The sequence below is a fragment of the Lathamus discolor genome, chromosome 2 (genome assembly GCF_037157495.1).
Source record: "Lathamus discolor isolate bLatDis1 chromosome 2, bLatDis1.hap1, whole genome shotgun sequence".
Lineage (NCBI taxonomy): Eukaryota > Metazoa > Chordata > Aves > Psittaciformes > Psittacidae > Lathamus > Lathamus discolor.
Window position 1 is genome coordinate 13338648 of NC_088885.1, and position 13733 is coordinate 13352380.

At 45.0% G+C, this 13733-nt stretch overlaps 1 protein-coding gene across 10 annotated transcripts in view; it reads right to left on the bottom strand.

Moving 5' to 3' along the window:
* Nucleotides 1-13733, bottom strand: part of PDE1C (phosphodiesterase 1C) — a 290962-nt gene that overhangs the window by 173415 nt on the left and 103814 nt on the right. For 4 of the 10 annotated variants that reach the window (XM_065665795.1, XM_065665792.1, XM_065665794.1 and 1 more), the window contains exons 1-2: nucleotides 4734-4843; nucleotides 4156-4258 (exon numbers count right to left, since the gene is read on the bottom strand). The exons of the other annotated variants lie outside the window; for them this stretch is intronic. In XM_065665795.1, the coding sequence (XP_065521867.1) occupies nucleotides 4156-4256 (101 nt within the window). In that variant the 5' untranslated portion in view covers nucleotides 4257-4258; nucleotides 4734-4843. Of the gene's footprint in view, nucleotides 1-4155; nucleotides 4259-4733; nucleotides 4844-13733 lie in introns of those variants that run through there. 10 annotated transcript variants of the gene reach the window in all.

Here is a 13733-nt window from a genome sequence, read left to right on the forward strand (position 1 = left end):
CAAGGCTCCATGTTTTCCCACTGAAATCAGCTGCTGCTTCAGCACTTCAGGAACAAATCTGAATCTTACACAAATGTTTGCACTGGGACCTCTTCACTGTCAGTAGGACAGCATGGTGCTTTGTAGAGGAAGCTGAGGATATGCCCTAAGTGCTGAAACAGTGTTCCAGTTCTCCAGCAAAGCCATGAAGCTTTCCAAGACAGTGGTTTTCATGTGTTTCTATCTTCTTTTGCCATCAGATTTCTGAGACCAATTTCTACATTGACAGGTCTGAGCAGGAGAGTCCAAACCATGAGTTCAAAGCCAAGCATCCCATTCAAGGCACAGCTCAGAGATTGTTGCCATCTTCAGTAGCATGAGGACAAAAGAATTTATTATGTATTTATCAATTTAACATTGTATCCCAGCTACTGGAAAGAAGGTTAAAGTCCATTTTCTCTCCTCTCCTTCTGCAATGTTTCAGGCATTGCAAGGGCACCAGCGGATGCCAGGGATGCTGGTATTGTTAAGAGCCAGAAACCATGTGTTTATTTGTCTCTATAAAAGCAACCAAAATCAAACCAAAAATATCTCCAAGCTGGGTCTTCACATGCCATAAACTATCACATCTTTACTGAAACTCGGAAAGCTCTTTGGGTATATGCCTCAGCATTCTTCAGTCCTGTCAGGCACAATGCCTAATCCTAGTGTTGAAAAGGGCTTCAGTGCTTCCTCTGTTCTTGAGAACCTGGGAGGCAACTGAAGCCACCTCATGGAGCTCTAAGAGTCCAAACTAGCAAATGGGAGCTCACAGTCCTACAAGCTAGGCTCCCAAGGGCTAAAACAAGAACACCCCAACACATCCATCCCCGCTCATACCTCCCCAGAGAAACCATCTGATTGAAAAGCAGCCATGCAGCCATATTTCAAAATCAAGCTCTGCTGCTAGCAGTGTCCTGTAATGGGTCCCACCTAATCTTAACTGGTATGTTTTTCAGAGCAGAAGGTTCCAAGCTTAACAGAGTTATTAGCAATCATAGGAGTGAAGGACAGATTCATATGCAACTCCTATGTATACTGTGTCCAAGCCTGGAGCTGAATGAGGCAAGTCTGAACAAAAGCCTGCCTTCTGGACAGGATCCATGGGGCAAAGACAGAAGAAAGCAAGAGACTCAAGACCCTTTTTCTGGCAGCAGCAGCTATTGAGAGCCATAAGCAAACCTGGATGAGCTTTAAGGTCCCTTCCATCTCAAACCATTCTAGGATTCTACGTAAAAGACATTTATTTCACAGACCCGCTCGAGACACCCCAATATTTTGTCAGACATCTTATTGCTCAGTAAGGCAATTTACCACACTCCTGTAAACCTGAGAAAACACTATAGGTCTGCTGACTTGATTCTCTTATAAACTGCTGCACAGAATCATTAATCTATGGATTTCTATGTTAAGTAAAAACATTTCACTGTTGTTATTGCATGAGCATTTTACCTCATTCTTTAATAGTAAAAGCAAAAGGAATCTGGATGTGGCCTACGTACCATCACCTCACACTGCAACCAGGCTCTCCTGACTAACAAGTCTTGGAATGACACATAAGGGAAAGGAGAAGGAAATCCTTCCACTCCAGAGGCAAATTCAGTATCTTCTCTGACTCTTACAGCAAGGTATGACTCATGTTGCAACAGACACCTGGCTTCAGCCTCACAAAAACCTGCCCTTTGCACACTGTCCAAAATATTCCTCCCTATTCCTTGGAAATACACAGCCCACACTCAAACCTTCAAAGGCCAACCATCCTGCAGGACAGAACTGTACCAGGCATATAGCAAAAAAGCCTTCATCAGACCTCCTTAAGCAGAAAACACACTACATAGGGGAATCTGAGAAAAACAACACCGCTTTGCAGCCTTTGGGTTTCCATTCCCTTCGAACCAAGCAAGCTGATGGGGTGAAAATTAGAAAAGCCTCTTTCCCTGTTCCCTGGAAAAGGCAGGTGCAAGAGGTGATGAATATTGGTTTGTCCACTGAGTCACGGTGGATAAACACACCAGCTGGCACTGGGGGTGGGAAGAGGGAGAGGAAGGTGCCAGAGTTGCCATGGGTGAAGTTCTACAAGGAGATGTCCAAGCCAACACTGAGCACCTGAGACTGATTAAATCATGACAGCCCTTCTCAGTGAAGCTGTGTCAGGATCTCACTACCTGCTGAGTATCTGCCTGCTGCAGACTACAACTCCCCCAGGCAGCTTCAGCCAGCAGCGTGCTCGCTCTCGACCTGTGTAACACTGTTGTGCCGCGTAACTAATCCCTGTGTGATATGGCTGTCAGGCTACCACGAGCAGGGGAGAGCGGCATCTGCACAAGTAGCATTTGATCTCTCCAGGATGAAGCATCTTATTTAAGAGTTAATTAAGATGGCCGTGCACATCCAATCATTCTTCTTACACATACAGGCACGCATAAAAACGGACAAGAAAAAACACGGAACATGATGCCAAACCTCAGTTTGTGTGTGTGAGTATGCATGTGCTAAAAGCCTCATTAAAATGACTGGGAATGGAAAATCTTCTGCAGCCTTTAGTTGGAGCTAAGCACATTTCAGTTTTCATCTTGTGATCAAGAATGCTACAGAAAATCTATCTCCTCTTTAGGCAAAGAAATCCTGCAACTCAGGAGGAGAAAGGATGCATTTGTTACACTCACACACACTGCCAACAGAGAGGGCTATACTGAAAAACAGCCTGAGGTTTAGTTATTATGGATCTAGAATAAGTCTTAAGAGTTTTGCCAAATTTCCAAAAGAGGCAAGAGATCAGAGCTTGATGCATAACACACAGACACTGCCCTGTACTAACAGCAGTCTCAACTACAATGCTGCTGAAGAATTCTCTATGAACTTCAGGTAGAATCCGAATCAGCACGCTCCTAAACTCCTCATTAAACAGGAATTCAAGGGCTCCTAATACTACAGCATGACACAGACCTGAAAATAAGAGGTTTGTTTTGTGTGACTGTTCTATTTGGAAGGCTTACAAGACAGCTGTCATCTACTTTGATTAAGTTCCTTCACAAAACAGGTTTCCTGGAGTGATGCCTTGAAAGGAATACATATTCATGCACATCTTAGCCTCCTTGGAGTCCTACAGAAGTTTTAGCTATGCTTTACAAAATATGCCATCCCTGCTCACACAAAATAACACTTAAAGAGGAACTCAAGTTTAGCTTGGACCCATTTGTTTTCAGTTATTAGCCTACTCTTTCTACGTTTTCTTGCATCTGCTGTTTCCCTCCCCCCTTTCCCTGGAGGGCTGAAATCTTAATAACTCTAACATGTGAGGCTGAAGAGAAAAACCAACAACAAACCATTCTGAACACGGGGAGGGATGCAGCTTAACGTGGTAATGCTCCGCATTGCCTTGGCCAAAAACTGATGGGCAAATAAATGCTTTGCTGCCAGTAATGGATTTTATTGCTGGTAGACAGCATTTTACATACTGAGAATCTGAAAAAGACACCAGACGTAGACTCTAAATAAGCTACACAAACTCTACAGCCTAGAGACTTTAACTCTCCTGTAGTGTTAAGTTCTTCTTTAAGTACAGCTACTTTATGCAGTGTCCCATCATTTTGCCACAAGCCAGGCTTAATGTGTAAATTAGTAAGTAAAATTAAGGCATGGGACATGAATTTGCTGCCATTACAAATGCTGGTAGAAATGTTTCCCAATTGTGCCTTCTCTGCCTATTTTGCCCTTATTAACCATGTCAGTGACAGGAATGGTGTACATTTACGGGGGGAAAAGTCTTTGTATGTTGTATCTAAGGGTGACATTATTGAAAACACGGAACCCAATTAAGCCCCATTCAGACTACATAACAAAACTTTTCTAGTCTAGCAGCTAAAGTAATTAGCACCTCGGTAGCTGCTCAGATCTCACAATGCCTCATTAATGACATCCCTACATTCCACCTGGAAAATGTTTGTTCAATGTAACAAGCAGTTCAGTTTAATGAAGCAAATAGATCTTTTGCTAAGACTAAATCACTGTATTGATGAGAACAGGTGTGGAAACTCCTGGTACCGGCAAGAAAGGAAAAAGAAAAGTGCCACCATCATTTTGACAATGGGAGGAAACGGGAGAAGGATAAGGGAGGGAAAGGAAAGTACTACTTACAAGCCTCGGAGACGGAGCCAGATTTTCTCTATCTGCTCTGGCTGCAGGTATTTCAGAGAGTTGCTCTCAAATTCTTCGATCTCTTTAGTGGGTGACTCCATAGCTGCGGGTGACCGCTTCGGTTAAAGCTCTGCGAGGACGGCGGCTGCCCCACACACACACAGACACGCTCCCCCTTTAACACTGCCCGGGAGCAGCCAACATTGTTGGCAGGCACTTGTCCCCCCTCTCCCTGCGTGGGAGCCGCGGCGGCGCTCAGGTGGGCACGGGGGGCAGCCGCTCCAGCAGTGCCACCACCGCCACCACCATCCGTGGGCTGACCCAGGGGATTAGAAGCTCATCTCCAGATGGCAAAGCCACACAGGGTTTGTTTCTTTTTCCCCCTTTACAATAAGGATACCATCAATGATGCCAGCTGAGGGATATTTATCAAGGGAGACGGGGAGGAAAACCCCCCGCTGACAAGTGAGCTGCCCGCATGGGTCCCAAGGGCTGCCCACCACGGCGCGAGCGGCAGCTCCCCAGCAGGTCGGTGAGCCCGGCTCTCCCTGCCCTGGCGTTGTTCTGGTCCCACTTACCAGCAGCGCTGCCGACAGGCTGGAAACCTGACAACTGAGGGAAAAGTCGTCTGTCAGCATAGCCCAGGCACGGCTCCGCTCTCTGCCTCCCTCGCTCCCGCACACACACACAGGGATGCAGGCACGCGAGGGAGAACAGGCTATTGGAGAGGGGCTGGCTCTGATTAAAAACCCAACCAAGCCAAACCATTTGAACAGAAAAAGGGTAAATTACAGAAAGTGAGCGACTCGCTCCTGGCAAACAGCCATCTGCTTCACTGCAGGCAGCCTGCTCTGCTGGGAGAGCGACGCCAGCATAGGCTGCAAGGCTTCAACTGGGGCAAGCCCCACTTGAAAATCAATACATCAAATCAATAAATCCTTTTAAATAAACCAATAAATCATCAAAGCACAAGTTACCTAAAGCCCCCCCAAACATGTCAGGGACAGTCTGTACACTGAGGAGAAGTCAAGCCCCACATATTAGTCACAGATATATCACTGCTTTTCAGTAAGAACCACAAACAATACATGAAAGGAGAATACAGTATTTGTAACACATGAAAACTTGAGACAGGACCTATGGATCTTACTCAAGAGGATTGCATCCAGCAGGTTAAAACCCAATTCTACAATAGGATACCTGCGTTTGGGACCCACCTGTACTGACCCCAGGCACAGAAGGGACCACAATATGGAGCATCCCTCTGTACACCTTTGGGATTCCTGCTCTGGGCAGGAGGTAGGGCAGGGATTTCCTTCGTGGCACCAACCCCATCAATCACCTCTCAAACTCTGCCAAGAAGGCCTGCATGCCCCTCTTTAACTACAGTTATTGATGTGATGTTTTCAGCCAAAGCCACTAGAGCAGAGGGAAAGTAACAGTCAAAACACGGAATCCCAGACTGGTTTGGGTTGGACAGGACCCTAAAGCTCATCCAGTTCCAATCCCTGCCACGGGCAGGGACACCTTCCACTATAGCAGGTTGCTCCAAGCCCCTGTGTCCAACCTGGCCTTGAACACTGCCAGGAGTGCGGCAGCCACAGCTTCTCTGGGCACCCTGTGCCAGCACCTCAGCACCCTCACAGGGAAGAGCTTCTGCCTAAGAGCTCATCTCAATCTCCCCTCTATATCATCCTAGCCTTAATACATTTTGTCAGATTGCAAAAGTTGCTTCTTGAGAAGCAGAGCCTGCAATGGAGGAGTTCACCATGTGAGGGAAGAAAGGCCCCAGTGAAAGTATGCTCACCGGTGATGACTTTTAGCTCCAGATGTGCAAGTCCACACAGCAACACTGCATAGCTTGTGGAAATGTGACAAACACATCAATTAGCCTCATCAGGCAAGCCCCTGTTTAAAGGGCCTAAATCAGGATGATGCAGACAAAAATGCCACTGCACTCAACTGCTGAGGAATCTGAGGGCTGGACCAATATGATGCCACAGCAATGATATTTATAGGAATTCAATGTTTGCAAGAAATGAGGTGACATGCAAAACATGAACTGGGAGAGGAAAGAACATTGGCAAGAGCGACACCAGTGTTGGAGCTTGTGGAAGCAAATGGAAAGTCTAAAGGCAGCCACAGAGGAATCAGGAATGTGTTTGAGGATGCTGCACCTGCCAACGGCAAACACTTCTACAGTTGTGACACTCAGCTGAAGGAAGCTGAGACAAAGATACCAGCTTATCTGCTCAATGCAGGCAGAGATGGCACTGACATGTGGTGGCTTCTGGCCCCATTTGATTTACTGTTTTGGAACAATTTGGGGCTGGATAGGAGAGAGGTCCCTAATGAGATCCCACACAGCAGCACCACTGTGGTAACAAATTAAAAGAAGCTATTAGCAAGAGTCTCTCCCCCTCAGTCTCCATTACCTCTCCATATGGCTTTTTATAGAAATGACTAGAAAAAGTCATTTGGGACTTCCTAAAAATAACCTTTCCTTCCTTTTTTAACAAAATGTGACAGTACAGTAACTCTTTTTATCTTCCCATGATAACAGAAACTCCAATAATTAATTAGAGGCAATGAGGAATTCCCAGCAGCTGAAGCAGCATGAGGATCTTGACTTCTACCTGGGTAGAAGCAACCTGCTCTAGTGGAAGGTGTCCCTGCTCATGGCAGCAGGTTGGAACTGGATGAGCTTTAAGGTCCTGTTCCATCCCAAACCAGTCTGTGGTTCTATGATTTTCAGAAAGCTGGTTGTTTAATAAATTTTAGCCTTCGTGTTGCAAGGTGCTAAATTATATCAGCCATCACTCCAAGAAGTTTAAATCCTTCCGTAGGAGTAGTTGTTAAGGAGTTGCCCAGGTACAGCACTGCTGCCACTGTTAACCATCTTCAGCTCTCTACAACCGAGTGAGATGCTCAAATATAAACAGCAAGCAGCTGACTCAAGTTGGGACACATTCAAGAAACTGAGACAAGTTGTGAGACCTTCAAAGCCCAAGGCTGAACCTGGATTTCCCTCTGCTGCTGTGTTCCCAGCATAACATGTAAGGCAGGACACCCTCCTGAGCTCTGGAAGCAGCTTTTCTTGCCCCCTCCGCTCACCTGTGGGAGAGGAGCTGGGACACATGCCCTGGACAGCTTCTGCACGCTCCCTTCCTATGGTACTATGGCAGCTCCCACAGAGACAGCACAGGACGGAGAGCAATGCGAGTCTCCCAGGCAGCCCAAGCAAGCCCTACACCAGCTTCCTCCCTTATCACAGCACATACACTGGGGCAAATGGGGGCTTTGCCCTCTTTACCTTCCCTTCCTTAAAAGCACCTACAGTTCTTTTCTTTTATGTTTTAAGAAAAAGAGTGGGAAGTTCAGAGTCCTCCTTGCAGACTTCACCAGAGCTAAGTAGGTACAACAATAACATTTAAAAGGCCCACTGCAATGCACCCCAAAATGCTTCCAAGACAGCAGCCGACAGAAACAGCAAATCAGAGCAGTAACTTCAAACAGCAAGATTCCGGAAGGCTTTCCTGGGCTGCATCAAAACCAGCTAAGGTACCCCGTGCCAAAGGGGTAGTACAAGACACTGGAAGCCTGATGAAACATTGCCTTTTCCTACCTACCGCCTGTGTGAACATACGTTTTCTCCCATCAATTAATCAGATTTGACAGAATGAAAGCTTCCAGCATTGTAACAAGTGCTATAATTAGTACGACTACAATGTATTCGTATGTCTGTCCATGCATAAATAATCTAGAATATATTTCATTCTCTTCCCACTAATGCCTGCAGCCGAAGTTGCTGCACAGTATTTGCCTTTGCCTTCATTATTGCAGGCCTGAGTCTGGATCTCTGAACTTCAGTTGTGGCAAGCAGTGTGATGAGCCTGCCAGTACCATATTCCAAAATATTATGCTAATACTAGATTCAAACAGTTTGTAAAACACTGACATTTCTGCTAATGCCAAAATAAGCTGGGCAGATTTTGCTCAGTCTTTATCCTAGCAGGAAGAAAGTTTCTTGCTTGTTTTCAGTTAAGAACAAATCTGTTGTGTTTTGTTTGGAAGAGGCTTAGGAGGAGGGAGAGGGGATCAGCTGCATCACTGAATTGCATTTATTCTAGTCATTCTTCATGATGAAATATAAGACAGTGACAGGGAAGTATTCAGACATCGCTCCCAACTTGGATATGGTTTTGGTGAAAATCAGAATTACAGCCCCCTGTCCTGAGCAAAACCTAACTTCAGAAGGCTGAACCGTGAGAAAGGTAACCACTGTGCTATGTGTATGAAGGGTTAATCGAAAAATCATGAGGCTCAAAAGGCAAATAAATCAGACAATTCATCTAATAGCATAATTAACTGTCACACTTCACTACAAAATAGATGGTTGTGAACAGAATTACTTGTACCTGATTCAGCTTTTAGCTGCTGAAAAAGCATTAATATTCACCTCAATATTAAGCATTTTTGATAGCAAGAGACTGTCAAAGTGTAGATGCCTCTGTCCCATTTAGTCAGGAACATTATATGGCCCTGAGCCTAATGAATGTGCTCTGAAGAGTCACAGTTCAATCATACATTATTCCAGAGTGAAGCAGCAATGTTCCTGATAGCATCTGGATTTACACTAGTATAAATGAGGTATGATGATTTCAGATTTTTGTTGCAATTCCACTTTTTAGTTTTATCATACTAGATCTAGGGCTTCTCAAACTGCAGTTTAAGTGAAACTTAATCTCTTTTTTCTGCCTAAGGTGAGATTTTAAGGCTTGATGGTAACTGATTAGATTGGATATAAGGAGGAAGTTCTTTCCTGTTAGGGTGGTGAGGCACTGGAATGGGTTGCCCAGGGAGGTTGTGAGTGCTCCATCCCTGGCAGTGTTCAAGGCTAGGTTGGATGAAGCCTTGTGTGAGATGGTTTAGTGTGAGATGTTCCTGCCCACGGCAGGGGGATTGGAACTAGATGATCTTGAGGTCCTTTCCAACCCTAACGATTCTATGATTCTATGATTCACACCATAGCTGCAGATCCATTAATACCACCCTAAGTGAGGGCTGGAAGACAGGGCTGCAAGGGTTAAAGCTAGCCAAGGAATAGCAATCTAAGGGACTGCTAACTGCCTTTAATTACAAGCAATCACCCAGTTCCCTCAGGGCTGGGAAATTGTGAATTCTGCTGCATCCAGTAATTACAGATAGCTTCAGCTTCTCTGCCTGGAAGAAGCAGAGATGCAGCTGACCCGGGGAATGCTGCACTTCCAGAAAGCTTCAAAGACAGTGAACAGAAAGATATGTATAGAGATAAAATCATAGAACCCCAGACTGGTTTGGGTTGGAAGGGACCCCAAAGCTCATCCGGTTCCAGGCCCCTGCCATGGGCAGGGACACCTTCCACTGGAGCAGGTTGCTCCAAGCCCCTGTGCCCAACCTGGCCTTGAGCACTGCCAGGGATGGGGCAGCCACAGCTCCTCTGGGTACCCTGTGCCAGCGCCTCAGCACCCTCACAGGGAAGAACTTCTGCCTAAGAGCTCATCTCAATCTCCCCTCTGGCAGGTTAAAGCCATTCCCCCTTGCCCTGTCCCTACAGGCCCTTGTCCAAAGCCCCTCTCCAGGTTCCCTGTAGCCCCTTTAGGCACTGGAAGCTGCTCTAAGGTCTCCCCTTAAGGAGCCTTCTCTTCTCCAAGCTGAACCAGCCCAGCTCTCTCAGCCTGGCTGCAGAGCAGAGCTGCTCCAGCCCTCTGAAGACAGGGTGAGATTGTTGGGCTTGTTCAGTCTGGTGTATAGGTATATCTATATACATAAAGATTATATATAAAGATTAATATATTGAGAGTACTGCTGCATTTCCTGCATCCTAACAATGTGCTCAGTTTCAGACTGCCACCAGGACTAGGCACACTATGGAGAATTCTAAGGAAGAATTTTAGGAGAAAGCATTTATAGCTTTTCGTCTAAGATAACTTTAAACAAATTACAAAAGTGACAGTAAAATCATGAGCACAAAAAAGATGCAGCTGATGAAGTTGGTGGAAAAGGTGCTGTGCATTTAAACTTGAAGTGAATCGAGCCGACAGTTTCAATTAAAAGCTCTGGTGACTGGCAAGAAGTGTTCTGTCAAATACTATCAACTAATATCACCACCAACACAAGTGAGTACCTCTCTTTAGCAGCGTGTCCTTTTAGACCCTGAGTTGCTCAGTTTTTGTGAAGGCTGATTTAAGAAAACTTGCAGAAACCTTCAACTTGGGAGCTTACCAAAATGAGAACATTTCCATGCTGATGCCATTTGTAGTTACTTAAACCATGGCGCTGCAATAGCTCCGTGAAAATTCCTATTACTGTACATGACAGCTTAGGAAGGAGGCATGAGAAAGGAGTGATGATTAAGAAAACAGGAGCTACATAAATCGTTTCGCCAAAAAGAATGTGGAGAACTTGAAAACTCCAATATGAAAGAGGTGAGGTGTGAGTAGCAGTCCAAGCAATTAGCTAGTGAAAATCAAAACATAGAGGATTAAACAAGAACTGGCTTTCTGGTCTTTGCCTTTTTCATGGAAACATCCAGTGACATTAAAATTGACCATTTTGAGGACACAAAGCCTCTACAACATTCTCACAGCTTCCTGCTCCAGGTTCACATCTTCAGATGCAAGGGATTGAATAAATACTGAAGCGTATTTAAAACAAGAGCAAAATTGACTCAAACGGGGTTTTAGTCACTATTTAAATGCCTGGGAAGAAGTATGAGATTTTTCCCTTGCCTATGTCTCATACACAAAGTACATTCTATTACACAGGCCAATGCTGCCCCCTGTACCATCAAAGTGCTACATTTGATCCTACATTCGATATATTCAAACTACAGAGAGTGAAGACAGAAATTCATCATATAATATCCCTTGTGGGATAATATGTTGTATATATTATATATATTCATCATATTATCCCTTGTGGAGCCAGGAAACAAATCCACGACTATCATGGAATATCTGTGTATATACCATTGAATTTTAGCAAGTTAAAAGAATCTGGAAGTCATTTACAAACCAGACCTCTACTTCCCCCCACTTCCACCCCCTTTTTTTGTTTTTCTGGGGGGTTAAAATCTGCCCTGCTGCTGTACAAAGGAAGATTGTCCAACTGCTTTTTTGGACTACCACTACTTTCTGATGCCAGGGAGCCCAAGTGTTGTCCCTTCCCTTCTCATCCTTTGTCTCCTGGGGAGATAGGTATCCACCTCTAACTGTTCCACTTGCCTTTGCCAGCAGACACAGCCAAGTCAGGGCTATTTAACTAGCCAACACTGACAGACCACAGTCCAGGTGTCAAATGTTAGCTTTGGGACCTTATGTAGGTCCCTTTCCACCCCAAAATCTCCAATTAAACTAGTATTTCCCTTATTTTTCCATGGACAACATGCACTGGACATGGATGGAAGTGGAAGCAAAATGCAAAAACATACTGCAGAATGCAAGACCATACATTGCTCTGAAACCAGGAAGCCCATAACAGCATCATCAAAGACATGCCTGCCTGGTAGCAAGGATCTACAACATGCAGGGACCTTTTGCTGAAGTGATTCACAAAATAGAAGCTCTTTAGTCTGATCTCAGCAGCGTGCCAGGCATCAGAGCTCAGAGGAAAGAATAATTAAAGGGAAGCAGAATAAAAAGCAATGTCTATTTATCACACTGGGTCATGGCTGATTAACCTGGTCTCTTTCTTCATGAATCCATGCCCTGTGATCACATAAAGGTGGTAGATCTAACATATTTAGAGTTTACAAAGGCTTCAGTTTCAGTGTTTGGAAAATAATGAACAGAGAACTGCAATGTAAGCAGGGACATTACTAAAAGCAAGATGAGGATGTGGAGTACCACTGCCACACCTGGCTCATCTTCCCTACTTGTCCTCACTTACGCAAACCCAAAGGGATCAGCTACTTCAAGAGAGTAAAAGGAAGGCTAAACCCAATTGCAATTGTGCCCCCCTGTCCTTATCAGAGGTAAACAGTAGGGGGAAAAAAGCCCCGACAAATCTTTAAATGAACAATCTTGCTGCAAGAGCAAATGGAAATAAATCAACCTTAAATACAACTTGGAAGCTGGAAGACTTCTAACCACCTGAGCACAGAGCCTCTGGAAAAGCCTCCCAGCTGGTGCAGTGTGAGTGAAAACTCCTACCTCACTTATTTTGAGCTGAAAGCTGGGCTTATACCCAATGCAGCAGGCTAGACCCAGCAACCTATGCTGGGTCCTGTGCCCTGCAGGTGCTCCTGCTTTTGCACAGAGAGGTCTTGGGTTGACACCCACAGGGGAGGACAAGCAGCCCATGGCAATCTGCTCGTCAGGGAGGAAGAACACCAGAAGGTAAAAGGGGTTTCCTCTGGGAGGAAGAGAGGCAAGAAATTATTACACTGTTATTCAGTACAAACGGCTCTTTACTTCACAGGGGAGGCTGCTCCAGAGGTTTAAAAGGTGTTCCTCAAAGACCACTCTTTCCTCAGCTCCAAAGGCCAAGCTCCCTTGAACAGTTTAAGGGCTTTGGGGCTTCCTCCCTTCTCATAAGTTGTCTGCTGCTAAGAAGAGGAAAGGCCTGCCCTCGAAACCTACATACCTCTGCCCTGCGACAAAAATAAAAGGTTTGTGAACCTGCAGGTAGGTTTAGGCACTTCACTGCAATGATGTGCTCCCCATCCCCTGTAGCTGCAATTAGCCTTTCTGTAATTGATTCTTACCATGCTTAAAGCCAGTAATGTCTTTATATAAATAAAGACAAAAGTTACAGAAAAATGGGATAGCAAGAAAACCTATATAGCTGTGCAGACTCCAGACACTTCCTAAATAACCTGCTTCCCCATTTCCACTGCACATTACCAAACCTCAGCCACCAGTGGATGGACTTCAGAAGAAACTGAAGTATTGAAGATGGAGGTGAGTGAAATCCTTGACATGATAGTTCCCACACAGGGCAGTCAACTGGTGCCTGGGAAGGGCAAGGGAGCAAACCATCCCCAAGGGAATCACCATCACTAATCACTAATCTCCCTCTCATGGCTTGTTGGTAAAGGTTTGATTTGGCAAAGGGTACTTTGGTCCTTACAGGCCATTTTTTCTCACTTTCAGTGTCTGTCACTCTTCACCTGCACATTCAAAGCAACAGAAAATACATAGAAACCTCTCAGCCAAATCCTATGCAAGAACCTCCAGAATATATCTATGAATATCCTCTACAGACATCTCAGCTTCAGCTCCATCACATTGGTCCATCATATGAAAATCAGGGTAGTTTCACAATCTGATTAAGAGTTATGTCTGCAACACAGCAGGAAGGGGTTATCTTGTATAAAGATTAAAAGACACAGGCCATTATTTTGAAAGGTTTCCAAGTACAATCACTACATCTCTGAGATGAAATGAGTTTGGAACTTTCCACAAGTGCCTTGTGAAGTAACTTATATAGGTCACACCTAAGAGAAATTTCATCAGTGCATCTACACACCACAGCACCCCCGAGAAAAGTTACCCAGGAGAGGCATTTTAATTATAAAGATGACGACAATTAAATCA